The 27884-nt window shown below is 32.6% G+C and overlaps 2 protein-coding genes across 6 annotated transcripts in view; one reads left to right on the top strand and one right to left on the bottom strand.

Annotated features, from left to right (window-relative positions):
• Window positions 1–6318, top strand: part of FUBP1 (far upstream element binding protein 1) — a 27776-nt gene extending 21458 nt beyond the window's left edge. For both annotated transcript variants that reach the window (XM_015595135.2, XM_015595136.2), the window contains 3 exons: window positions 10–84; window positions 5789–5934; window positions 6178–6318. In XM_015595135.2, the coding sequence (XP_015450621.1) occupies window positions 10–84; window positions 5789–5934; window positions 6178–6219 (263 nt within the window). In that variant the 3' untranslated portion in view covers window positions 6220–6318. The remainder of the gene's footprint in view (window positions 1–9; window positions 85–5788; window positions 5935–6177) is intronic.
• A 4886-nt stretch (window positions 6319–11204) lies between these two features.
• Window positions 11205–27884, bottom strand: part of NEXN (nexilin F-actin binding protein) — a 37958-nt gene continuing 21278 nt past the window's right edge. The window contains exons 4-11 of one of the 4 annotated variants that reach the window (XM_025052113.1): window positions 25317–25358; window positions 23939–24136; window positions 23675–23848; window positions 21912–22100; window positions 19225–19422; window positions 16468–16689; window positions 12917–13102; window positions 11205–12461 (exon numbers count right to left, since the gene is read on the bottom strand). In XM_025052113.1, coding sequence (XP_024907881.1) covers window positions 12093–12461; window positions 12917–13102; window positions 16468–16689; window positions 19225–19422; window positions 21912–22100; window positions 23675–23848; window positions 23939–24136; window positions 25317–25358 — 1578 coding nt within the window. In that variant the 3' untranslated portion in view covers window positions 11205–12092. The remainder of the gene's footprint in view (window positions 12462–12916; window positions 13103–16467; window positions 16690–19224; window positions 19423–21911; window positions 22101–23674; window positions 23849–23938; window positions 24137–25316; window positions 25359–27884) is intronic. The other 3 variants (XM_006919347.3, XM_015595082.2, XM_025052112.1) reach the window with 3 other exon arrangements.

The following is a 27884-nucleotide window of genomic DNA, read 5'->3' as shown; positions in this document are numbered from 1 at the left end:
TTGAACAAGGAGATCAGCAGAATCCAGCTCCAGCTGGTCAGGTTGATTATACCAAGGCTTGGGAAGAATACTACAAGAAAATGGGTATGTTCTACCTTTCTTTTTTTATACATGTAATCAAATACATTTAGTAAATATCACAGTAAAAGGTTGAAGATTTCGATAAAAGCATGTTTGTACCATGTTTTTTTACCTTGGATTTGTTTTATTGGTTATTTTTAAAATCGTAAGGAAGAGAATAATTGAGCAAGAATGCATTCCAAAATCACTGAACTTTCAGATGTATCAAGGTCGTTAACAAATAATAATTCTTAAATTTGTGGTTATAAAACAAGGAAACTTTCTAAATTCATTTGCCAACCACTTACTAATTGAAACTAAAAATTTCTGCACCTATGATATTGAATCTACACTTTTGCCAAAGACAGTTTTATATATGTTAGTAGCCTAAATGGAATAGGTGAAATTCTAGAATTCCAAGTAAAAATTGTTTGTTAGTATTGTGTTAGTGTCCTCCTTCAGGGTATGCATTCTAAGACCCCTCCCCCTCTGCGCCCCCCAGTGGATACCTGTAACTGAAGATACAACTGATTTTTCCTATATATACGTACACGTGATATCGTTTAATTTATAAATTCGGCACAGAGGTTAACAACAATAATTACATAGTGGAACTATTACAACAGTATAAATAAGGATTACTTAAACATAAGCACTTACAGTACTGTGAATCAGTCTCATAACAAAGCTACTAAGTGACTGGCAGTAGCATGTACAGTGTGTGGATACACTGGACAAAGGGGTGGTTCACATCCTGGATGGGATGGAGTTGGGATATCTCCAGATTTCATCATGCTACTCAGAATAGTGTGCAATTTAGAATGGGAACTGTTTATTTCAGGAACTTTCCATTATTTCTGACCATGTTTGACTGCAGATAAGGAGAGACTACTGTATTTTTGCTGCAAAATAAGCAGATAAGTAACTTATAATGACAGGAAGTTAAACACTTAACATTTGCATATATGAAAGAGGAAAAATATCCAGAAAGACCATTTTTATTTAGTAACTATAGAGGATATACTATATGCCAATCATAGTGATAGATGCTAATAATGTGATTATGGGCATAACAGCTAGGAGTCCTTCCCTTCTGGTTATTATATTCTAATGGGTACAGTTATTAATCAAGTACTTTGTAAATATGTTAACACTGCTGTGAATGAAAAGAATCGTCTTCACTGACATTTCACATGTACAGATTGAAAACCAGGTCACACAACTAAGTGGTAGAGCCATAATTTGAACTCTAAGAGAGCTTAAGTCCCAAACTTGGCTCCATGATTTGCTTTTCTCAGGGACCATTTGGAACTTGATGTTATACTTCTGTACAAGTAATTTTTTTTTTGTTCGTTTTGTTTTAAGATGCTTATACTCATAGTTATAGATAACACAATTTATACCATAGACAGTTGTCATAAATGAAAAAGCTAAGTAGATAAACTTGCCTATCCTTGCCGGCATAGAAAGTATATAGATGGTAGAATTTTGTCAGCCTACTTGAGATTCTCGACGTGAATTTTAATGTTTTCTTTGTCAAAGACTGTACTTTTCCACAGAAAGAAAATTTCCAGAAGGGTAATTACATTAATCTTTTTTTACATAAAAGTACATATATATGCGGATAAGGATGTTTTATATAGCTGATTTCTATTTAAAGAAAGATTTTTCCTGTTAGAATGACTTTCTAGAAAAGTCATGCTGTATGTTATTCTAGAGGCTGTAACAGATTAGTGCATTTATGTTTTTGTGACCTGGCTTATTTTAGGCAGGTCTACAACAGCTGAAATTCTGTAAAAAGAAACATTTTAAAGACCCTTTAACCTTGAAACAGTATACTCTAATTAGCGTGATCACATAATCTATTGTCCAGACTGGAATGCTTTTTGGAGTAATTGTGAATGCTCTTAATAATCCTTTTGTGACAATATAGTAGTCAAGACCTCTGATCACCTTAACTTTAATGAAATAGCATCAATATTTTAAAGATTAGTGCATGTCTAGGTTAAAAATCATTAGGTCCAATTTGTATTTTCTCAATGGATAATATGCCAGAGATGTTCCCTACATTATTAAAAGTGGGTAAAAACAAAGGCCTCAGGTGTCTTGGTGGACTTAGGTAATTAGTGGGGAACGAGTATGATTTGTTTTATAACACTGTTTGACTGAAGGTCTTCCTTAACCCCTTCAATCCCACTTTCTTTTCAGTTGTGTATTTTTCTGTACCACTACAATGATTAGCTGTTAATTTATGAGCAGTGTACCAGTTGAGTGATACCCTGTTATATGTAAATCTTAAACAAAACAATATTAAGTTGTCAGGTCTTTAATGATAGCTACTAGGTCAATTTACTTTTTCCTATCAACGTTCTTTTTGTAAATGATTGGTTGCTTCACTACTCTGATTTTTTCTAGGTGCATTACTCATCCTTACTATCTTTTTAATAAGGTAACCACAAATAAGAGACCTTATAGCATAAAACTAAAATAGTTCAGTCTTTAAGATTTTTAAATGGAAAGAAAGGAGTAATAAAATATCAGGGAGACAAAACAAAGGTCTTTATATTCAAGTCTAACTCTCTAATTTGGAAAGGCTAAGTTTTACTCTTCCAGTGGCAGAGCTAGGATTTCCTGAGATTCTGGATGTCCTGATTCCCAATTCAGTTTTCTCTTCAAATGAGGAAGGCTCTTTCAACTTTTGGAGCCTGATAGCTTTTCCTGATAAGAACAGAAAATCCCCACTGACACTAAATAAATTTCTCATTGTTTGTTTATTAGTAAATAAACTGTTAACAGATGTGGGTTAATTTTTTAAATTAGTTTTGTTTTCTCAATTGTAAATTTCCTAGGGTTACTACTAAGAGAATTTAGGAAATTCTTAAAGATGATATTCTAGAAGGTTAAAGAAGGAAATTTTAAATCATATAAAGAATGACAGGAAACTTGTAAATAAGTAAACACCCTAAAGAGAACAAATAGGTTTACAAAATAGGGATGGCCAATTTTATTTGGAAGAGGGGAAGTGAAGGCATTTTGGGAAAACTGTGACTTGAGGAAGTCCCTTGTAATGTTAAGCACTGATATGGTAGACTCTTAACCTTTAGCATATGATACTTTAAGCCTAAAGAGCAGGGAGAGAGTGGTTGTAGGAAAGATGTCAGTGTATAGAGATAACAGTGAAACTCTTATTTAAGCAAAGCTAACTCATGGGCTGTAAATAGAATGTTACATGTGAACTATAGAGCAAGTCTCAATCTCTTTTTCCTTTTTTTTTGCAGTATTCTAGAGTTTTTTCATTTCTATTGAGTGTTCAAAAGCAAGTCAGTCTCTTAGATGAAATGAAATTAAAACTTTATACATTATAAAGCCATATGTGAATATTAGTAATGCTCTGCTAAACCAGCATCAAAATGGTTTTTGAACTGAGGAAAATAATAAAGAGAGCAAGTTAAGGGCATATCTAAAAGGGAGAGAGAGGCACAAGGGGCTAGGGGAGAGCCAAGTCATAAGTGGATTAGATAGGAAGAGTTTTTCCCTACTTTCAGCTGGGCAAAATGAATCACATTTAAACCCTTCATATTGGAGGAGTGGAATGAGCTTTTCTTAGATGCCTTCAGGATTAGAATGTCAAATGTTGACGACTTACCAAGTGTTTTCTCACAGGGATATTTGTGTTTGGGAGGGTTGTTTTTTTTAGGTAACATTTGAGTTTGAGGAATTTTCTTCATGCATCTCCCTGTTTTTGCCATCTTATATTGTTATTTTGCCTCTAAAATGAGTATCTCTTAGCAATGAGGTCTACTTCCTTCTGTAAACCTGAAGTGAAAATTGTTGCTTCTTTAAACCAGGTTTGGTTTCAAGTGTGCAGTTTGTAAGAGACATTATGTGGTTTTATTACCTTTGGTACCCCGGAGTATTTGGCAGTTGTCTTTAAGTATCGACAGCTGTTTCAAATTTGCTTGAATTGTGTCTCATAAGATCAAAATGTTATACCAGTGTCCTTTTTGAAAAGAGTTATGGAAAACAAAAATAGGAGAATTTTGTTTACAGTATATGGGATTACTCTCTGCTTTTTCCCAGAGAAGGAGGGTTCTTGCATTTTTAAAGTTAGTCATAAATCTTAAATGTTTATTCACTCAGTTGCTTTTATTTGACCAGTTTTATGATGGTGATAGACTACTTTCTGAAACTTAAGTCATGCACCACTTACTTTCTGAAAAATTCATCACTAGGGGATTTCATTGTGGTATGAACATCATAGAGTGTATTTACACAATCCTAGATGTATAGCCTATTACACACCTAGGCTATATGGCTATACCACCAGCATATGTGCAGTCCATTGTCCAATATGTCAGATAGTGCATAACTATATAAAGTTGCCTTATTGGCAACATTTAGCAAAACATAGCTTTCTATATGTCTGGGGTTTTTTAGCTATAATTTTATAAAGCCAAGTGAATTACAAGCTAAATAAAATTTTGCTCAAATAAAGGACCTAAATAAGAAAACATATTTTGTGGAACTAGTACAGCAAATATCCGTGTTTATATTTCCCACCCAGATTTACCATTTAAAAAAAAATTTGTCATATGTACTTTGTGTGCATATACATTTTTTGTGCCTGAGGCATTTCAAAGTAAGTTGCAGATTGTTTGCTTTAAGTAAATTATTTTAATAATATCAACATATTTAAATTTCCCCAGTTGAAAGAAAAATGTCTTTTTTGGCTTTTAGTGTGTAGGAATTTTGTTTTTATGTTTTATTTTAGTTCAGAGCCCATTCAAGGTACATGCATTGTATTTGGTGGTTATGTCTCTTTAGTCTCAACTCAGGAAAGTTGCCTTGCTTAGTAAAAGATCTGCTCATGAAAACTCTTGAGTTTCGTTTCATTGATCCCATTGCTTAGAACCTCTTCAGTAATTGTTCTTTATGTCTTTCATCAGGTTATTTTAGTAAAATTATGTTGTAGTTTGAACACATTAAAACTTTTAAAATCTTACTAAAGAGTATCTTAAAACTGATCTTTATGTGTACATAGTTTATAGGTCACTAAGCAGGAAATTTTGGCCAGATCATAAAATAATAGTCCTTTATGTAATAGCTTTTAAGTGGATTTTTTTATTTCTCAAAAAAACATTTTCTCTTGAGAATATGCATTTTATTTAAAACCTACGCTGTAACAGATCCAAATGATAAGAGACCCAAAAAATAGTGCGCCCTCCCATCACTGCCAGAGAACCATAGACTTACATATAGCACTTTTTTCATTTTTTTAATTACAGTTGGCCATGAAGTGCTTTCCATACTCAGTTTAGAACATTAATAGTTTATAAATTCTGTAGTTGAATCAGCATTATGCCTAAATCTTTACCTTAGCTAAAACTATATATATGATTTTTTTTTCTTTTTTTGTTAATAGTGATTAAGGGGAAAAAATAAAGAATAGTCTGATTTTTTAAATTTAATTTTCTGACACTGGTGAATACTTAAAACAGGAGCAATTCTGATCCTCTGCTTTTGTCTTTAATAAGCTGTACTTACAGTGGATATAATTTTGTATTAAAATTGAGGGGGTTTTTTTTAGGTCAACAAGGGCAGACACAGGATTATTCAAAGGCTTGGGATGAATATTACAAGAAGCAAGGTATTGTCTTTATTAGAAATGAGATTCTTTTGGGCTTTTACTTGTGGTTACAAGCAACAAAGTTGTTCTCTTTTCTCAAAGGTCAAGCAGTTCCTGCGCCTACTGGTGCTCCACCAGGTGGTCAGCCAGATTATAGTGCAGCCTGGGCTGAGTACTATAGACAACAAGCAGCCTACTATGCCCAGACAAGTCCCCAGGGAATGCCACAGCATCCTCCAGCACCTCAGGTATAATAAATTTGCTAATGTGTTGAAAACTCTGATCATGTTTTCTGCATGTTTACTGTTTTGTCTGTTTGGGATTATGTTTGCCTTTTTTTATTTTTATCTGGCAAAGTATAACTAAATGAAGGACTGTGGTGTGTTGTTTGGGGTTTTTTGTTTGTTTGTTTTTTATAATGTTTTCTGGCATCTGAGTGCTGAATACTTCTGTAATGCCTTTGATTTTAAAAATAAATTTTTTTCCCCCAGGGATTTGCAAATCATGCAAGAAGCCACCATCATTTATATTAACCAGTTTTTCTTTCTTAAAGGATTCACTCCTGAATTAGCTCCATTTAAAGGATTTTCTTTAACTTTTTGTGTATTTCTTATGTATCTCTTCTGCACAGGGCCAATAATAAGAAGTGGACAATACAGTATTTGCTTCATTGTGTGGGGGAAAAATACCTTTGTTAAATATATGGATGCAGACGACTTGATGAAGATCTTAATTTTGTTTTTGGTTTATAATAGTGGTTTTTTTTTTTCTTTTTTCTTTTTTTTTTTTTTTTGGAAAATGTACAAAATATCTATCACTACTGATAGGAGGTTAATATTTCTGTGTAGAAATGAAAATTGGTTTGTTTTTAGTATTTAGTGTAGATGTACACATTCCAGCAAATGTATTTGCAACTATTATGTGGTCAATGCTTTGTGATATAAATGTACTTTTTCAATGTATACTTTCACTTTTAAAATGCCTGTTTTGTGCTTTACAATAAATGATATGAAACCTCCTGTGTCGGTAAGTTGGATATGTGGGTATTTAAAAGATTCATGATTTCTTAGCAATGATAAATTAAGATACATATACACAAATATATAAGCTTTCCCCATGAAATATTGAGTTTTTAAACACTGGCATGTTTTTTCCCCCTTGCAGTATAGTAGTAGATTGGAGGATCTTTTCTATTCATTGTATTTGGCTGTTTCAGCACAAGTAATCCTGATATCTTCATTTTTTTTCCTTCTGTTTGATGAAAAACTGCATGTGTGTACAATGATCTTTTGGCATACTTCCATTGCATTAACAGTGAAATTTCCTTTTATACATGACCACTGTTTCAGACCTGTATTGCTGCTATAACAGTTAACCTTTCTGTTCTTAATTTGATAATTACTTGATTTCCAAGACTCTTTCAGCGTAACTGATTTTAAACAGTTTTCAGATAGTAAATATGAGTAGTCTAATAAGAACAGTTTTTTCATGTAAAGCATCTCTTTTAATGTATACAATATTAGTGTGTTTTTTTCCTAAATTTAGGGTAGAAAAGTGAATAGTATGCAAAAAATAGAGCTACAGTGCATCTGCCATTGAAACATTATTGGGGTGTGGAAATGTTCAAGCTTTTTTCTTTTTTTTCTTTTTGCAGTATAGATAAGCTTTGTTTCGTAAATGCACAAGTCCAATCATTGAATCAACTTAATTTTTTATGTACTTGAAATCATTTTATTACTCTATAACACTCATGCTGAAGTTCTGATATTTTGTTGAAATCCATTGTTTTACTCTTTGCATATTTGTTGGCTCTTTGCATATTAATATATTAGAGTACATGCAAATACAGTCTGTCTTGCCATTGTCTGTTGAAGTGCAGGTTTGATCCAGCCAGTATAGAACTAGCTCTGTAGGGGTGAGGAGGACTGTGCTGTGTATCATCCTTGATTGTGTTCCTTCAAGGAGCATTGCACTGTAAGTACATCGGAATGACAAATTGATGAACTGCAACAGTATCTTTTTGTCAATGTTCCACATAATGTAAATGCCATACTTTGTGTGAATATTATGTTGGAATACAGTGCTGATATCTTGGAAAACCATAACTGCTTCTTAATTTAACATAGAGTAATACATAGGTCTGTATTTTTTTTTAAGTGAGCTTAATGGGTAAGTATTTTTCATATGCTTTAGCTATAGCTAAAGAAAACTGATCATTAACTGAGTTGAATAGTATTACTCATTGGTGCTCCTAAAATATATTGTTTTTCAGTGTAAATATGCATATCCTATATTAATAATGAAAGACTTGAAATGTATCAGAAAGAAGTGGTTTTTAGTTTGCAAATATATTAAGCAATGTAGCAGTTTTAACACCATTTCATAAAATATATTTCTTTCATTGATGGGGAGCACCATTTGTTCTGAATATACTATAAAGGAGGACGTACAATAACATAAATGTCAAGATTACCTATAGGGTAGAAAATTAGCAGTACAGTTCATTATAGATAGTTTGAAATGTTTTGATTGTTATATAGAACTTAGAGTGACTTCCCTTACCCTTATTTAGATGTGAATATGTAGTTCTAGTGTGAAATTAATAGTTAAGGAGTTATCTGTTATCGTTAAGAGTAGGGTTTTGACATGAACGATTTCAGTATTTTGCATGATACTGTTTTATAGATGACCTTTAGGAAAGTGGTGCATTTATTAATTAAACTAAAGAAGTAGTTCAGTTGAATTCAGTATCATAACTCACAAATTGGAGGCTGTTGATTTTGATTCATTTAAAGTTTAAAATCTTTATTAATTGCAAACAGTGCAATTATTTATACTTCACAGTGCCTTCCCAGACCTTCCACCTTAGGTTCTGCTGCAAAAAGCAACAGGTAAGCACAACCTAAGGACATATATAAATAAATATTTCAGTACATTAATGTTGTCCCTGTGAGGTTTTTGTGGTTGTGTATTCAAAAGCAATCTGCTACTGCTTCCCCCAAATGTATTTTGTTATTTATGCTACCATTTCAGTGGAAAGTCTGTAAGTTGTTCAAACAACTGTTTACATTTCTGGGTAATGTTTTTTTTATTTTAATTTTTTAATTAAATGATGAGTAGATTGCTGCTATAATTGAACTACATCCAAACTTTTGTAATCTTTTCACAAATATGGAAGAATTGGTAAAAGAGAGGACAATTACATAGATTTCAAGATTTAGGAAATCACTTGGTCAGAAACTTCAACAGCCTTCACAATCTGTTTAAGATTGACAGGACATTTTCTTTGCCTTCCAAAGCTATGGAGTCTTAATTTTTTTCTTATTCTTGAACTATAGTAATTCAGTAAAGACATTATGAGTGAGAGTTTTATTATGACTTTTTTTTAGACAATTCAGTTTTTATAACTTTTATATACACTGAAAAAGGAAAAAATTATAAAGAATACTGGCAGTGTGTTTTGATAAAAGGCATGTGCATCAGTGAAATGTTAACTGTATAGCAAATAACCTTTCATAATCTGTATAGCAACCAATATTTTTCTGATTTACAATTTAATAACTGACACTGCATTTTTTTTGCCAGTTTAAAATGTTTGTGTGTTGTTATAGATGATTTTAACTGGTACATATTTTGAGTTAAGATGGATGTATTAAAGCAGCATCATATCAGTTTTGTTTATTCGATTTCTAAAATGTGCTGATCCTTTTAAAACTCCTGCTTATCTCTACAACAAAGAAAAATATTCAAAAATACTGCCTTCATTTTCACACACAGTGCTGAAGATGCTGCAAGCACCAAATCATAGCTCATAAAATCAGGTCCTGAGATAGTTACCCATAAAGAGGAATCCTTTGAGTGTATGCCATTGGTGAGCCGATGAGCATGGACCATAGAAGGGCTCAATGTAGAAGGTAAAATTGGCAAATCATAATTGAGAAATATGAAATGTATTCCCATACATAATATGGTAGAGGGTGTAATGTACCTGCTTTTGATCACTTTTCATTTTAAAGTGCTATTCACTTGCTCTTAAATGTTCCATGAACTGTTGAATTTCATAAGTTATGTAGTTACTGCACCACATTTATGTGTTTATGTTTTAATAGTTGATGATAGGTTTGTTAAGATTGATAATATAAAGGAGCTCTTTGAACCTTAAGAGCTTGTCAAGTTTGGGTTAGCTGTAGTTTGCATTTTTATAAAAAATAATAGATGAATGCCAATAGATATTGAGGCATTGTTTCTATCTCATGAATTTTTTATTCATTACCATAAGCCTTCACTGATACTGCAAGCGTTTTTAAATGGAGATAATCTTAACCTTGAAATAAATGGAAAGCAGAAAAGGTGAGCCAGTTGATTTGAATGCAGTGGATGTTAGGAGTGGTAAAAACAATGTTTAGATTGAAATTGAACTGATTTATTTCGCACTTAAAAAACTTGACAATGTTTTTTTTTTATTATTAAGATATCTTAGTGTGGTGATAGAATTCTTATGGTTTGATGTTTCTTTTAGAAATGAGAAGTATGTTTTTATTTTTAATGAAAATGCTTTTAATACTAAATCTAGTGAGTTAATACTAGTAGTTGTTTATAAACATTGTAGAATATATCCTTAGACGTGTAGTTAATTCATAAGGGTGGGTTTGGGTAGGAGTAGCTGAGTACCTTAAGAGGGAAATAGGAATATATGCAGAAAGAGTTACATTTCATTTGTGAATACTCTTCCAGAAAAATCAGTTCTATCTGCAAAGTTATCTGTTGTCTAGAATAGGGATGTAGAAATTACTAATCAATGAGGATGTCTTATTTTTAAATTTCTAAGTTCTGCCTCATTTTAAAATGTATTTTAACAATACCTAGTTAAAGATAATTCTGACTCTGAAAATAACCGTATTTTTTGTTTAGTCTCTGAGTTTTCTTGCCACAGTATAAAGTTCTGAGGGATTTTTTAAATTGGTGCTTCTAAGAAGCAAATAAATCCCAGGGTTTTATTTTCTTCATTGATACCCCTATAGAAACTCTTAAATGTATTTGCGCATATATCTATATTTTTTCTTATGCATGCTCGATGCATTTTCGTCCTGAGAAAAGTGTTCTCTACAGAAACTACCCGTGTGTAAAAAGAAGATTGGCTTTAAATGGCTACTGTGATGGGAACAGTGTCTTAGGGAGATGCAGCTTGGACTTGAGGTAAATTGAATACTTTACAAACTGTGGTTTAGAGTTTGTTTTAATGACATTGTAAAAGGGCACATGTTTGCTGTAATTTTGTATTGATTATGGTTTCCTCAATAAAAAAATAAATGTACGTTGATGAATATTTTAAGGGAGTGTTTTGTCTCTTTTCTAAAATATTGAAAGACTATTTAATATAGAAGTTATTTTATTATGGGTTTACATTGTAAAATAAAATTGTCTTCCAGAAAATTAAAATATAAAACAACTTGATAATAGAACATGGTAGCTGATTATTTACAAACTTATTTTAAATACCAGAATTTAAAATGGAAGATTTGCCATTTTCCTCCCTAAATTTAATCCTCTTAGATCTTGAGGTCTTCAATCATATTGAAAGTGTTTTCTCCTGTATGAACTATTAATACAGAGTTTCTCATTAAAATATAATCTGTCAGGTAAGGTCACAACAAATTTGCTTCATAAGCTTCAATATATATTACACACATTTGAAAAGTACATTTAGTATTCTCAACACTCAGAACTCAAGGCAGTGGTTTCCATCTAATTTTCTCTGGAAGTTGCTTCTAAAAAGTCTAATTTTTTTTTGTTTTCTCCATGCTCCCCATTTCTCATTAAAAGAATGACACCCCTTCCCCCTCATACATCTGCTCCAGAAAGACTGAAAGTATAACCACCAAAATGATGTGTAGTACTAAAGAAAAAAAATCTCACTCCAATCGACAGGTCCCAAATTCATGAAGTCTCAGCTATTTCAGACTAATTTTAGGTGTAAACAGCTCATGAATGGTATTTCATGCAAAATAATGTGTTATAGTTTTAAATTGCTGTAAACTATGGGAATACACAGCCTTTTTAATAGGTTCTGATATAAGTAAATTTCCCACTTTCCCTGTTATATACACATTAACTTCTGTTGCATAATATGGCAATGAATCTGGTGCTCATTTGGAAAGAAAATATTCTTTAGACAAGCTTGTGTTTTGAAGACAGGAAAAGGAGTAAGTCAGCATAGTGGCACTTCTGGTTTCCTTTTTTGGCCCCGCCACAGAAAAGATGATGTAGTAAGAAAGTTGGAGAGAGAGAGGGTTCCAGGGAGAGGGAAGGGGAGCTAGTAGTCGTCAGCTAAAAAAGAGAAGAAGAAAAGTAATTCTAAATTTCTAAAGGAAAAAAAAATAGAATAAAAGTATTAGATTAAAAGTGATTAATTCTTACTTTCAATGGTAAGAATACAGGTACTAGCTGCAGAGCCTTTATTGTTGACAGCTTTACACATATACTCTCCTTCATCTTCTGGGAAAGTTTCTGGTAAATAAAGGCAGTAAGTTTCTCCTCTTTCAATATATTGATAGTCTTCTCCATCCTGCAATATTTCTCCTTCAAACCACCATGTAATTTCTGGTTTGGGTTCTCCTGTTACTTTAACAGTAAATCTAACTGGTTCACTGTCTACAACCGATGTGTTTCTTAGAGGCTTCTTGAACCACGGAGCTCCTGATCTGGTTTGCTCTTCATCTTCAATAGTGGAGCCATTCATGATGCTACCTTCCTCTTCCTCCTCCTCTTCTCTTTTCTATATTAAAATAAGTTATCATTTACACTATAGTAGTGTTTCAGGACAGTGGTTTAATAATAGAATCTTGAAGTGTTTTCTTTTTTCCCCAAAGTAAGCATGTAAGGACAGTCATGCTGCGTAATGACAGGGATATGTTCTAAGAAATGCATCATTAGATGATTGTGTCACTGTGTGACCATCACAGAATGCACTTATACAAACCTAGATGGTATAGCCTAGTACACACCTAGGCTATATTGTATAACTTATCACCCCTCAGCAGCAAGCTTGCACAGCGTGTTACTGTACTGAATAATTAGACATTTTAACAGTTGAATTTGTATATGTAAACGGAAAAATATGGTATGAAATGTTTACAAAACATTCCAGTGACTAAAATGGTTTTTACCCCTCATATAAACTATGGTTTTGAAGAGTGGCTTTGGAAAATAAAGGATATGTAAACCTGGTACCTTTTGTAGTGCTGCATCAATTTCCTTTTGTTCAAACTGCATGCGGAGTAACTTTTGTTCTTCAATTCTTCTTTGTTCTTCTTCTTCTCTTGCCTTAGCCATTCGTTCAAATCTAGCTTTCATATTCACTTTATGAGTAAATGGAGCCTCACTTTTTTTTGCAGGCTTGATATCAACATCTTCTTCCTTTACAGAAGTGGGCCAAGAATAAAAACTACTCATTTTCCAAAAACCACCAAAAACTAAATCATTAATAGTTCTGAAGGTGTCATTTATAGGCACAAATAATGTGTGCTACACATTTTTCACTATCCCTCAGTGTGAGAAAGGTGAAAATTTTATTAGTGAAACATTTTCTTAACAGTTGGAATCCTCTTCTCCAAATGTAAAGATCACATCACTGGAGTCCCAGTGTATTTGCCCAACCAATTCTCAGTGCTTGTTGGCAGTACTGAATAACAAAAGAGGTGGGGGTGGGGGAGATATTATACATTGTAACAATTAAAATATTCTCATAAGTTTCCATATCCTCACCTTACGACATAATACAGAAAATGCAATTTCTGTTTTTATTTCCCACTTCATGATTTCCTTAATGCCTATCTGAATTCCAACAAATTATTAATGGTCAAATGGCCTAGAAGAGTGCAGGCAGAATAAGTGGGAAAACTTGAGAATCAATGACTAGAACTTGGGGAAATCACTGAGATGAAGGATGGTCGTAAGTTATCTAGAAGTAAAAGTTGGAAGCCATGGAAATTAAAATTGAGAGTAATTTAAGGCAGAGTTTTAACTCAAATAGTGTAAATCTACAAAATCAATTTGGTGAGATCACTGATGACCTCTGCAGTTTAGTAAAGTGTGGTCATGTAGATAATTTGTGGTTTCTCAAGTACCTTTGGTAGTTGATTAGGTTTCAAAACTACTTGGGTTTTTTATGCGTCTATCTGGAGATGTCATTTATATTCTACAGATTTGAGGAAATTGCTTTAAAGTACCACGTGCAACTAAATGAAATTCTGAAACAATCTGTAAAGTATGTTTGCCTAAGAAAACTTTCATGAATGTTTTACATCAGTTTGAGGTATAGTTTAGTTCAATGAATGTAGAAGAAGGACTTAGAGTAACTTTAATAGTTTTTGGTTCTTCGATGTTGGAAAATCCAAGATCGGACACAACTAGATACCTAGTGGGTAAATACTATGTGCCATAATTTACCTTCAGGTATATATTGGTAAACAATGAGTACAGTTATTTTTAATAAATGATACTGATAGTTTTAGTATCTTTAAAAATACACAATGATTTGCTTAGTGCAGTTTTATCTCAACATGCTTTAATGAGGTTTAAATGAAAAAGACCTCTTCATACTACAGTTAATTTTATTTGCTTACCAAATATATCTTCAAGATAGGATATTTTAGTAGGTATAGTAACCGCTATTCTGATTGAATTCCTGTTATTTTTCCTTCTGGATTTTAATATAAAAGTTTGTGCAAATTCCTAACCTGTTCATTTAGCTACATTAAACCTGCCTTTAGAAAATAAATTTGGTATGTCAAAGAATTCCTCATAGACTAAATGGGAAAAGTGAACCGTCTTTCTGTTATTAAGAACTATTATCTTTTCTGGAATCCCTGAAAAGTCTGGTTAAAAAATGCTTCCAGTAAAAGAGTCATAGTAAGTGGAATAACTTGTTCCCTCGAGGTGCATTCTTCATAGGGCATTGATACCCTCAGCACATGAATGTTAAAGGCAGTAGAACTAGGCAGTAAGTTTGAGGCAAAAGTGAGTGTAAGAAATGGTTTTGGAGTATATTTATTGGAAAATCGAACTACAAAGTCAAACCCTATAAGGCAAGTAAGTGATCTAAGTACCAAATGAATGGCACAGGTTAAGGGCTACAGGAGCTGGGATGGAATTCTTTGGTTAGGGAAGGTTACAGGAATGAGATAGGCATTGAAAGATGTCTGTCATATAAACAGAAGACATGTTAAACACTGACATTTTCTAAAGGGAGAACTAATATGATCAAAAGGGGGGTGGGGTGTCTTATTCTGGAATGAAAGTTGGTGGTACTCAATGTCAGAACTATGCTAAAGCACGTTTTTTAAAGGATGTCTCAATGACCCTTAATCTAGAGGGATATGATAGGAGGAATGTCAACGTCATTCACAGGAAACACCATTCAGGACATCCTCATGGGTTATGGGAGATCAGCATGTCCTAATCTTAAATCCTTTTATAAGAAAGAGAGCCAGTAACAGCAATAAAACAAAGTCAACAACCTCATTTATTCCTACCTACATATTTTGTATGGCTAAGTATGACTACCTTGAGGTTTCACTACCTTTACCAAAAAAAGGGAAGCAAGTGCATGCTGATGGAACTTTACCTTCTGTGATACATTTATCTCTCTGAACAATCAGCTGGTCTTGTGGCCAAACATTCATTAAATGTTGGTGTTTTCCAGAGTTTTATTCACCTTCAAACTTTTAACTCTTTCAAATGGCTTTTATCTACTTCTGTACTTCCAAATACTATCCATAAAAGTTAATCCATAGCTCCTGCCTCTCACCTGAGCTCAGTACCTGTATTTTAGACTGCTTTTACTTTATCCAAATAAAGCTCAATGTCTCAATTGTCCAAAACAGTCCCTGGGACATAGTAGGCATTCAAGTAATTTTTAATGCATAAATCTAAAACAGTTATCTTTAGATTGAGTATGATCTAGCTATGAAGACGCTTACTTGATACCATCACTCCATGTTTTTAAAATCCCTTCAATGTACCCCAATAAAAGTTCCTTAACGTGGTATCTCAGAACTTCCATTGTCTTGCCTTGTGCTTGCATCTTTTGCTGTTCTTGCACTCTCCTTGCCTTAATAATAATGAATTTGCTTATAGTCCTGAGAATCTGCACATAATTTCTTTTTATTCAGTCTTTGAAGGCCCTACCAACTTCCCACACCTGTTTTTGATGAAAATGCATTTTTAGAAGAATATTGGTTAAATGCTGTTAAATATAACATGGTAAATTCTGGCAGAAAAAGATTTCCAAATCCTGTTTAAACCAATATTCATAACCATGGAACTAGTCCTTAAACTGGAAGGGACGTTACAGTTCATTTAGTGATTGCCTCATTTTACATTTGGAAGTACTTCAAATTCATGTTATCTGCATTTTGATGTAGGCTCTGCCACTGGATTATTACAGGTCACGTAGGGTTTATTGGCCTTATCTTTAAATAAGTATGAATGGTCTCTGGAGTTCAACTCAAATATACACTGTGTCTACTGATTTCAAACTAAAACTGTGCCAATAAATACTTTTGAACTATTTTTTGCTAGTGAATGTTTGATGTTCACTATTGGCTCTAATTCTGGTAAAAGTCTGAAAGATGTTAATATGCTTTTGCTGTTAGGTTCCCAGATTATTATATACAGCTACGGCTAACTTTAAGTGCCAACACATTTCAAAGTCAGTGTTATTTCTGCTGAGTTCATCATCATGTCTGTACCATAACTATGTTAAATAGAAAATAGTATACCTCATGAAAGTTTTCTGCTTCTCGCTCTTTAATTTCAAGGTCAACTGCTCTCCTTCTTGCTCGTTCTTCTTCTATCTTTTTCTGTATTTCTTTTTCAGACAGTTGTCCAATTTTTTCAAACTTGCTTTTTAGATTTTTAGCTTGAATAGAGCCACTCCTTTTCAACTTGATTAATTCTTCATATTCCCTGCTCAGTTCAAAGGTCTCAATTTCTTCCTCTTCCTTCAAAAAATTAATATTTTATATATTAAGTACCAGAAAATTAGTTTGTGCAATAAATCATCCCCGAGTGTTTACCATTTCCTATTCGAAGCCAAAAATTAGGTTAAATAACCTCCCTAAACACAATACCTAAGTTTACTAATTAAAAGTAGTGCTACAAATTTAAGACTTCAGGTAACATCTTATTTAAAATAATTTTTCATCAGAATGTGGCTCAAAATCTCATTTAACATTTTATAATAATCTGCTAAAACAAATATGCATATCAAGATTAGCTTTTAATAGGAATTGTAGAAAGATCTTTGTTTAGGGGAAGGTGAAATACAACACTGGGCTAGGAGTCATATATAAGTTCTAGTTCTCATACTGTGTGGTCTTTGCCTAGTTAACCTGCTGGACATGAGTTTTTTCATTTAAAATATCTCTAAAATTCTTCCTGCCTTTGATTTGATGATAGTCTTAATAAAGTTAAATATCATTCAATATTGAGTTAACTGAATTAAGCAGTTCCACAGATACAGTCTGGTAAAATCCCTACATTTTGCTACATATCACTTGTACTCTCAATTTTATATTCTGCCAAGAAAGAAAGTCAACCAATTTGAGATCTAATTTTTATACCATTTTATCCTGAATACTTTTTATTCAGATTCCTTTCCCTTGTTATTTTGTTACTAGTTCTTCATATACTTCTTAACATTAAACCCTAATCTCACTATATGGAGTGGTAAAGTATTGCAATTATTCCTGGTATACTTTTCCCAAAGACCTAGAGTTCTAGGCTGAGGAGAAAAGGCAAAAATAAAAAGCGGGTAGGAAGAGGAGTCACAGTGGATCATGTGACAAGAGGCATAATTTTTTGGTTCAACCAAGGGAAAAAAAAATTATTCCTTTATACTTCCTCTACTCTTTGGTCTAGTGGGGAACAGACAACTCCTAAAATACCAGAAACTAATAAATTTATGATAGACGACATATCACAATGGTGTCCAAATCACAATAGTGTCCAAATCATTCTGATCAAAATTTATGATTGAACTAATCAGCTACAGTCTAGTTGATCTTGGAATTGGTGTGCTACTTGCTTGAAAACTCCCAGACATAGGTGGGGTAAGTCACTCAGCACCAAAATGTCTGACAGTTACATTCTGCCATATAGTAATTAGATTACATCTCAATAGTATACTGAAAAGTATTCTAATTTAGAAGTTAGTTTTTCTAGACAATTTATTTTCAGCTTCCCTTATAAAATAAATGCCATTTTTATTTTAAGGCTAGACCTGGAAAAATTCCTTATAGCATATTCATTATATTTTATTATTACCTATATATTTATATAGCATTTATAATCTGGTTAGTGAGGGCACGGAGGTAAATATCCCCACAGGCCCAATCCTCAAACCATGGCAAAGAGAAAACTTCTAAGAGATTACAACTGTTGTGTAGGAACCCACTCAGTTCCTAGATCAAGAGCTGGCTAGAGGATCCCATCGAGTCACCTACCCAAAATACTGTGTCACTGCCAGTCCGAGGCTGGGACAGCCACTATTCCCCTCACCCCAAGTCAGGGCTGAACACTCTTCCCCAACCCTGTTCATGTTGCTGCCAGGGCCAAGGATGATGGTGGAATGCTGGATCCCTCTTCCCTCTTCTGCCTATGCAACTGGTTAGCCATCCAGATGGAGGGCTGCAGCATCCAGGGGCAGGAAGGAGAAAAGGGAAAATCAGGAGGTAGGAAGAGGCTGCTGAGAACCCAGGGAGGCAGGAAGACAGTAGGATGTGTGGGTAAGCAGAAGCTCCAAGACTAGCACATGCTCCATTGTCCAATCAGCTTTCATTTACAACACACAGATTCAAAGATAAAATTATTGAACATTTCAAGATGGCAACCTCAGAGCATTAAACCCTAAGCACGACTCTTCTGAGCATGGGGTTCTGTGAGGGCACAAGTTGCATGCTCATGAAGATGGCCCTATACAGTCTGTGTGTATGTGTGCGTGTTTCATTTCAATACTAGAACAATCCTACTGAAATATGTAACAGCATCAAAGTTCTAAGAATAATTTAATAAAATAAAATAATTCAAAGACTTGACAAACAGATATTCCTATTAGTATCCCTGGTACTCCTGTAGTTTTATCTAATTTTGATTAAATTTATCAATTTAATTCTATTTGTTTCAAAGATAGATAGTAAAAAGTATAAATGAGTATATTAAGTACTCTAGAACGACAGTTCTCAATCATGACATAACCACACACAAATAGGAAGACATATTTACTTAAGATATTATAGTAATATCTCAGTCACTTGCAATCATATATTTTTTAAACTGGCAAGGAAGAGAGTAGAGTTATGGTAGGATAGAAAATGCACATAACTACGCTGAAACTTGTACCAAGTGCCTCACTGAAGTATGTTGTGTGTTCTTTATGTAAATAATAATGGTAAGAAAGTTGTTATAAGGTAATATATGAAAAATATTTAGTTAATAAATATTTGTGGACTATAAATGGATATTTCTTAAAATCTTACCTCTCCCATTTCTTGTCTCAGTTGTTCAAATTCCTGTTTTTCCATCTCTAACTTATGCTTCCGTTCCTCTTCTGTTCGTCGTTTTTCTTCTTCCATTTTTTGTTTTAATAATTCTTCAAAATTAATTTCCAGTTTTCCCGGTGTAAGAGATTCTTGAGAGATTGTTTTATACATCTCTGGGGAGTCGTCATCTACTGCCTATTGAAAATAATTCCTTTATCGCTCTTGCTAGAATTATACATACTAAGAAGGGAATATTTCTTGTAGAAACTGTGTAATTGATAGAAAGGTTTCACACTGAACTGAAAACCAAGAGACCTAAATTTCTCTTCAAATGTATAAAACAATAAACAATGGATGGGTTATTAGAAAATGTAAGACTAAGAATTTTGTGATTCAAGAGGAACCGGGTAACCATCTATTCTCCATTCTAATAAACACAAAGAAATACTTCGACTTTATACTCTCAGCAAATTGAACTAAACATTAAGATTTTCTAATATTGAACACTTTTAATTGCATTAAAATGAATCTTCATTCTTGTAATTAAAACAGAGCATTTCAATTCAATCATGGTTTTGTCTGAGTGAATTAGATAACCCATCAGGATCCCTTATAATCAGGTGAAAATCAATGCTATGATTTTATTGCACTTATTTCTTTACTGTCAGGCTAATTAAAAAATCAGTAATAATAGTTACTACTTAGAGCTGCCAGGTACAATTCTAAGCACTTTATATGTGCTGACTTATTTTATCCTCTAACCCTACAAAGCAGGAATTATTAATATCTCCATTTTATAAAAACTTAGGCACTGAAAAGTAACTTGTCCAAAGTTGCACAAATAACTAAGTGGCAAAGATGGGATTCAAAACTTAAAAGTCTTTCTAGCAAAAACATAAATAAAGATTTAGACTGCCTTTTTATAATTTCATGAATTACATGTTTAGCTGCCATTTAGATGTGACCTTGGGCAAGTTATCTAGATGAAGTCTGAGTTTACTTATCTGTGACAACTTTCATAGAGTTGTCATGAGAATTAAAATTTGGAAACACTTAGGAGTGAGCCTGACACCCTGTAAAGCTCCCAAATGGCAGCTTTATTATTACATTATCATTCCTTGTATATAGGCAATCTCTAAATTTCAATTAGAAACTTTGCTTTGAAATCATTGACTTGGAATATAGTTTACCATGAAAAACAATTACCCAGTTATCTTTTTCTATCTTCTGAAAATATATAAATAAACTTCTGGCCTGAATTGTCACCCTGTGTCTGAAATAAACATAGGAGAATGAGAAAGGCAAAGGGTATTTATTTGTTCCAAGATTTATATATGACAGGCTTTCACCACAGAACCAGTTAAACTCAGAAACAATATTTGGTCTTACAATCTAAAAAATGCCAAAAACTTTTTTATTAATATATGAATTCTCACACACACACACACACACACACACACACACGCACACACACACACAAATTAACCGAGCTATAATACCCTAAATCTTGGCCCTGGATAAGAAAACAATATAAATTAAGAGAAAACTCTCTTTCCTCCCCTGATACAGAAATGTCCCTAGGAAACTAGACTTTTAGTTTAATACCATTTTCCTTCTCTGTACTTTTTCCACTAGTGAATCATGGTAAAAAGACAGTTCTGACCTAAAAATCTACCCCCAGGATTAGATCTCCTGATCATAGCTACTTCTCATCTACCACTTCTGAATCTGCTTATTCTCCAAAAATTATTAAATACTTTCACAGTGTTTGTGGAGTTTCTGTGTAGAAACCATTTGTGAAGCAAGGATTACCTCATAAAACACATCATATAGTTTTAATATCACTTATTCCGAAAACATGTATAGTAAGTTGGTTACGCTAGAATGCATTGTTCCACATGGCTGATGAACAGTCATAGCCTCACTGAGTAAGAACGCCAGCTACAAGCAACAATACAACATTAGTGTTATGCTGGGGGAGTACCAAATGCTATCAGTACATAAAAGGAACAGCTCTCTGGAACTTGTGTTATCAGGGAAGGCTTCTCAGAGTAAATGAAATATATGAATAGGAGACAGCAGAGCACAAGGAAAGGAGAGAGGGACATGCTTGGCCTAAGGCAAGGTGACCTGGATTATAGTAATGGAAGTAGGAAATGGTGGAAAACAGATTTCTAGAGTGATAGGAAGTAGGATAAATGAAACAGTGAATAACTGGATGCGAGGCATGAATGAGAAGGTGTAAGTGTTTTAAGGCTCCCAAGTTTCTGATCTGAGTATCTGGGTGGGTAGTAAAGCCAAATAAACACTTGGAAGCTTGCCCAGACATAGGAAGAAAACTAGGTTTTGATATTAATGAAACCAATTAAAATGTTTCAAGACGGAGATGTAGTGTTCACAGGTCAACTTGCTTGAAAATAAAGTTTGTCAGATAACTGCACATTTTACAAACGTTAACATGGTATAAGAAGTATAACTTTGTGAGTTCTGGAAAACATACCTTCCCTCTATGCTAGGCATAGCAATTTAATTAGAACCTTCTCAGTACTACACTGAAGCAAACACCTTTAACTGATTGGTATTATGCCACAGGAGAGTCGAACACTTATTTGCCATCCCTACTCTTAGCACGAATTTCAGAATAATAGGGTATTCCTCCCGCCAAATTGAATGTTCTGTCTTACCATGTTTCTCCTTGCTTCAGCAAATGCCTTCTTTTCTTCTTCTATTCTCCTTCTGGCTTCTTCTTCAGCTTTCCTTTTTTCGTCTTCTCTCCTTTGTCTTTCTATTTCTTCAAAACTGAGTTTGAGTTTACCAGGTCGGTACCGTTTAAAAATTTTTTCTGTGTCTTGGTTTTCCTCCTCTTCATTTACCTAACCGAGAAACGGCTCAATACTTAAGAACTGAGGTTCATTTGTAGACAAGAATGAATTATCAATCAAAAGGCACAGAATCAGCCACCTCACACGGGAATGTTTCTTTGCCTTAATATACTTGACCAAAATCCCCTTCTTCCTTTATGTCTTATATGATAAAATATTCAAATTTGGAGAAATTCCAAATAAATACACACTCAAGTTAAATAAAACTTCACAAGCAAGTCAAATTTTTAAATAGATCAGATGGAGCATTTAAAATTTTTAAGGGGCTATTTAAGAGTTACTAAACATTAACTCTCCCAGAACAAACATAACACACGTGTGTGCATGTGTACTTAAATTGAGGTTCAAATATACCTACACAGAGTCTCTGGCAGTAAAATAAAGTTCTCATTTTATAAATTTCATAGATTTTTTTTTTTTTTACTATGAACTAGGGTACTTTTCCTTATGCAAATCAGATCAAAGATTATTATTTGGAACTATTTTATATAAAATTCAAATTTTATGATTTTGTAATTAAAATTCTAATATTAAATTATTCATGAAAATTTATGACTTGGTTAATTAATGATATTTCTATTTCATTTCACTAAATTGACCGACCACCAGTGATATCTAAAGTGTACAGGTATTATGCAACTATAATTACCCCAAAGTAATAACATTTTCAAACAAATGTCTAGAAAATTTTGATTTTGGAGATATAGTCCTTAGAACATTATTAATGAAGTTAAACAAGAAATTCTGAAAGCTTTAAAAAATTATAGGTGTTCTGCTTTTAAATTCTTATAATAAAATATGGAATCAGTGTTTCTTATTATAATTTTATTTTTCATTGATAAATCTATTAATATAATAAGTTAACATTTAAAGCACTTATTATATGCCAGACACTACTTTAACCTCTTTCTATTAATTCATTTACGAAGTAGGCACAATTATTTTCACCATTTACAAATGAGGAAGCAAAGACATAGATTAAATAACTTTTCCATGGTTACATGCTTAAATAGTAGATATCTGAATCCAGGCAGTCTGGTTTCAAAATCTATGCTCTTAACCACTACACTACAGATATATATATACTAAAATTATTTTGATATGCTCGAACTTTTAAAAACTGGACTGAAACTAAGCATACGCTTATAAATAGACTTGAAAGTATGCTGCATCCTGCCATTAGATACATTGCAAGCTGTATCTGTAACAGATGATGAGAAACCAGGTTCATTGAGTAATTATTTTGCATATTTTTTAACGATTTATAAAAACTAAAGCATGTTAGATAAAAGATCCCAAAATGGAAAATGGAAAATGCAAATACGTATTATATACGGAACATGTATACAGTTTCCAAATCAGACCCTTTTATATAAAAAATATCCCTGAATTTATAGGAATGAACCTTATCTAAAACCAGCTACCCTCCCTAATATTCAATGTTTTATATATAACATTTATAAATTATAATATAAAATTATATATAACTTACACAATATACAGATGTTACATATATCAATATAAAATGATTTATATATATACACACATATATATGTTTGTTTTACCATTTGCCGCCTTGCTTCTTCAAAAGCACGCTTCTCTTCTTCTAAACGTTGTCTTGCTTCTTCTTCAGCTTGCTTCCTTCGGTTTTCTTGTCTTTGTCTTTCTAATTCTTCAAAAGTTAATTTTAGTCTTCCAGGAGAAATTGATTTTTTTGCCTCACTGTCCAGTTCATCATCCTAAGAAAACATTATAAAACCCATCTTTTAATAAACGGAAATGCTAACCAACTTAACTGCTCTGATTTGTTCCTTAAAAAGAGAAATTACCATGACCAGTGAAAGACACTTTGCTTCCTTGAGAGATTGTTGTTGTTCTTCATATCTTATTCTTTTATCTTCTTCATACTTGACCCTTTCATTTTCTTCTCTTTCTTTTTCTAGATCCTCAAAATTCTTTTTTATTTTTCCAGATGTTTTATGTGATTTGACAGGTACCACTGTTACAAGTAGTGAATCATCTCCTTCCTAATTTATAAAATAGATAATTAGCATATTCCTAATCAAAATTTAGGTTTCATGGAACTTTTATCTCCATCATTGGTGAATGTCATTACATTGCCATCAATGTTTTGAAGAATGAAAACTTATACATATTTTACAGATTTCTATCAAAGAGCTCTTTCTCTGAATTTATTGTACAATGTGAGTTACTCTCATGGAAATCCACTGCTGACAAGGTTCAAGGAATATCTTCTTCACTAGAAGATGGTGTTAATACAGCTGTTTGGATAAAAGTGTATGATACTATCAGAATTTAGCTATCTGTGAACTAATCCTACAAAAGGTCATGTGCACGTGAGAGTGCTTTAAATCAATTTGATGGTGGATAGATTAAATTTAAACACACGTAAAAACGTTTCTCCATATGATTTTTCTCTCCATGTAAGTTTTTAAATATTTAATAAAACTAATATTTAGTGAGAAAAACACAGTATTTCCAAATGATATGAAACATATTATAGGTGAAACTTTGACTTTTGATTTTATTAAAATATTCTTAAATTTGTTGTTTCTAAAATTTATTTTAATTCATTTATTACATAATCTATTGTTGCTAATTTTTTTTTCAAACATAAAGTGAAGAATTATAATATGTAACACATGCTCCTAAAATAAAATTGCTTCCAATTTTTGTGGCTGTAGTTTTAGGCACACCATCAAGTTGACTTTTTAACTTTTCTGTTAGATAAAAGCAGTAACTAAAATTTTTGTGGTTGTCGAACATTCCTTCATGGTAATAGATACTGTACTCTACTAGTTCGTGATAACCAAAACAAACTATCAGGAATTCTGAGGAAAGAAGACAAATGATGAAAAGAAAACTGCCTTTTAAAAATGTCTGCTTTCAACAATCTCAACTACTGATAACAGTTCAAGAAATATATAGTCTTGGCAGAGTATCTCAAACTGAGACTGAGTCTCTAATGTAACCATGAAAGCAAAAACATATTTTTCTTTAAAAACACTAATCTATAGTGTTAGAAAGTGCAAAAATATGATCTTGCCTTGAAAAGTAATTTTGTCCTTTTTGTCAGTTTGCTGTACTTATTATAAGAAGAATAAAAACTTAATTTTTTAATTAAAAGATTATTTGTGAATCAGATAATTTTAGGTGACTGTTTCATTAAAGTAAATGTCCATTTACCTCTGATGCTGATTCAGTTCCCGTATTGTTTATGTCCTCAATCTATTGAATGAGAATTTCATATCATTACATTTCATTAGATTTCTGCTTTTTGCTTTTAAACATACAATGGAAAAGTAATTGTTTTGACTTGTAAATTTTCTAATATAATTTTTGAAATATTTTGGTTATTCCAAATTAGCCTATCTTTTTAAATGGAGATTAAACCTTACATCATTTTTTTTGTATTTTGATATAGATATCAATATCTAGGGAATGATATTAAGAGAAAATTAAAATAAAGCCTACGTCCATAATTCTGGAATTTGGGTAATGGACTAAAATCTTATGACCTGTCTATGAGTTACAAACAGTGATTATTAGCTAAATTATCCATTTAAACCAAGATACAGAAACATTTCTCCAATCTCTGTCTCTGCCCCAGCCAAAGAAAAACCTATCATTAGTAATCAAATAATCAAATAACCATCATGACTATATTTTACAATATATGGAAAAAACATAGCTGACACAATAATAAAATGCAGTGAAAGATGTAGGCTTTCACAAGACTAGTTTAGTAGGGGAAAACAATTCTAGAAGTCATAACTGTTTATATTTTGATGAGTGCTAAGTAGGAAAGGTTCTCATTCAAAAGGAGGAAGCTCAATTTGGCCATTACTCATAAGAAACATCATTATGTTAGCTTAAGGGGCAGGCCAATGTACATAAAAGAAGATAGGTGAGTTAAATAATGCAATGTTTGAGATCACAGGAAAAGAAAACATAAACAATGGGAAAATGGGAAAAGTTAGAAAGTAAAAATTCAGATTGTTTATTGTACTACTGTTTAACAACCAATGTAATAGCCTGAAAGCAGTTTGCTCCTCACGTAGTCTTAAGGGAGTTCTGCTGTACCTTGGTTCATACTGTGAACTGGGCTGGCTAAGTCTCTGTTCTCTCATCTTCCCACTTTTCTATATTCTCTTCCAAGGAAGAAATTATACATTTTATTAAGATACCAAATTTCTTGAAAAGTAAATTATTTTGACCAAATCATTAATAATAAATCTATTTTATATTTCAATGGTTTATTTTTAATTGTGTTGTTCAGAATAATTTGCTTTGTTACAAAATTATTTATCACACTGATTTGCTGTGTAAATGATAAAAGTTTTGTTGAATGATGTATTATACTAAGAAAAATTTTAATGGATCTATAATAATTACAAATTTTTTTCCTTCAAAAGAATGTTAACGATTCCTCTAAAATCACACTAATCTCTCAATAAAAGTTCTAGAGATATTGTGAGAAGCCAGACTTTGAGAGTATAGGGAAGAGAATTTCTGAATTTCTTAACACTAAATTTCTTTTCTTGCTGCTATAACCATCTCAGATTTTTATTAGCTTATTGTAAGATTAAATAACTACATCTGGAGGTTAGAGGGGTTTTTCTTAGGTTGTTTAGGTTTTTTTCTTTCTTTTTTCTTTTCTTCATTTTAAACCATTACCAAAACAATGAAAGATTTTTTTTTCATTGGGTTTCAACAAACAAAGAAAAAGATGAATTTTCCCAACTGGCCATGTTGTTAGTATATTCACGTATTAACTTTATTGTGTTGACTTTCAGAAGCCACCACTGAAGAGCTGCTTCCCAACTGTTTCTTCTGATTTATGGAAAGAAAACTCCTTTTGTTCCTTCCCAAACCAACTTCCTGTTCTTCCCTTTCTTTTCAACATCCTAATCCCCCACCAATAACTTCTCTTTTTCTAAATTGATAGATGTTAGTTAACCTTGCACATCAGAGTAGGCTTAAAGATAACCAGATTATACAAAGTTAAGATTCTCCCCCAAATTGTATTGATCTTTGATTCTAATATCCAGTATATGAAAGTATACCCATTTTTAATTCATCATAAGATCTTAGAATCTTAGGACTGGTAATTTCTTGGAGGTCACTCAGCTACCCTCCTGACACAGGAATCCATTCTATAGCATTCTTGAATATGGACTTGTACAAGTAGATTTTTCAAACTAACATTAAGACTCTTCTTGACTACCTATATCATACTTATATTCAAAAGTAGATGAAATTTTATTAGATTTGAATGGAAAATGTACTTAATTAGGTTTTAAAAGACTTGCTATATTTGCAAGATGAAATTGCTATTAATAGTTTATTTTGTTCTACCTATATAGTCTCAAATAATTTAATAGGTCAAAAATTTCATTAACCAGGATCTATGGCACTCTGCCATGTAGTATCTAGGGTTACTAAAGTGGTTCTTTTTCATGATTATATTTTGTTTTTATCGCTCTCTGAGTATTCTATGTCTTCACCATACTAAAATTCACCTCTTCGATACAGTTTTCCTTTGAGAAACCACCATCTACACATTTAGTTCTTGGGGTTGTGATGGGTCGTACAGTCTAGTGAGTAATCAGTGTTTTTTGAAAAAGGACAGAAGACAAAAGAAGTAGACTAAGCCCAGGTGCATATCCACTATGTGCTGCCTAATACCATGAATTTCAATTATATATTTTATTATAATTTTATTACTTTATTTTATAATTTATATTATAAATA

The sequence above is a fragment of the Pteropus alecto genome, unplaced genomic scaffold (genome assembly GCF_000325575.1).
Source record: "Pteropus alecto unplaced genomic scaffold, ASM32557v1 scaffold25, whole genome shotgun sequence".
Lineage (NCBI taxonomy): Eukaryota > Metazoa > Chordata > Mammalia > Chiroptera > Pteropodidae > Pteropus > Pteropus alecto.
This window is presented reverse-complemented; position numbering and strand designations above follow the sequence as displayed.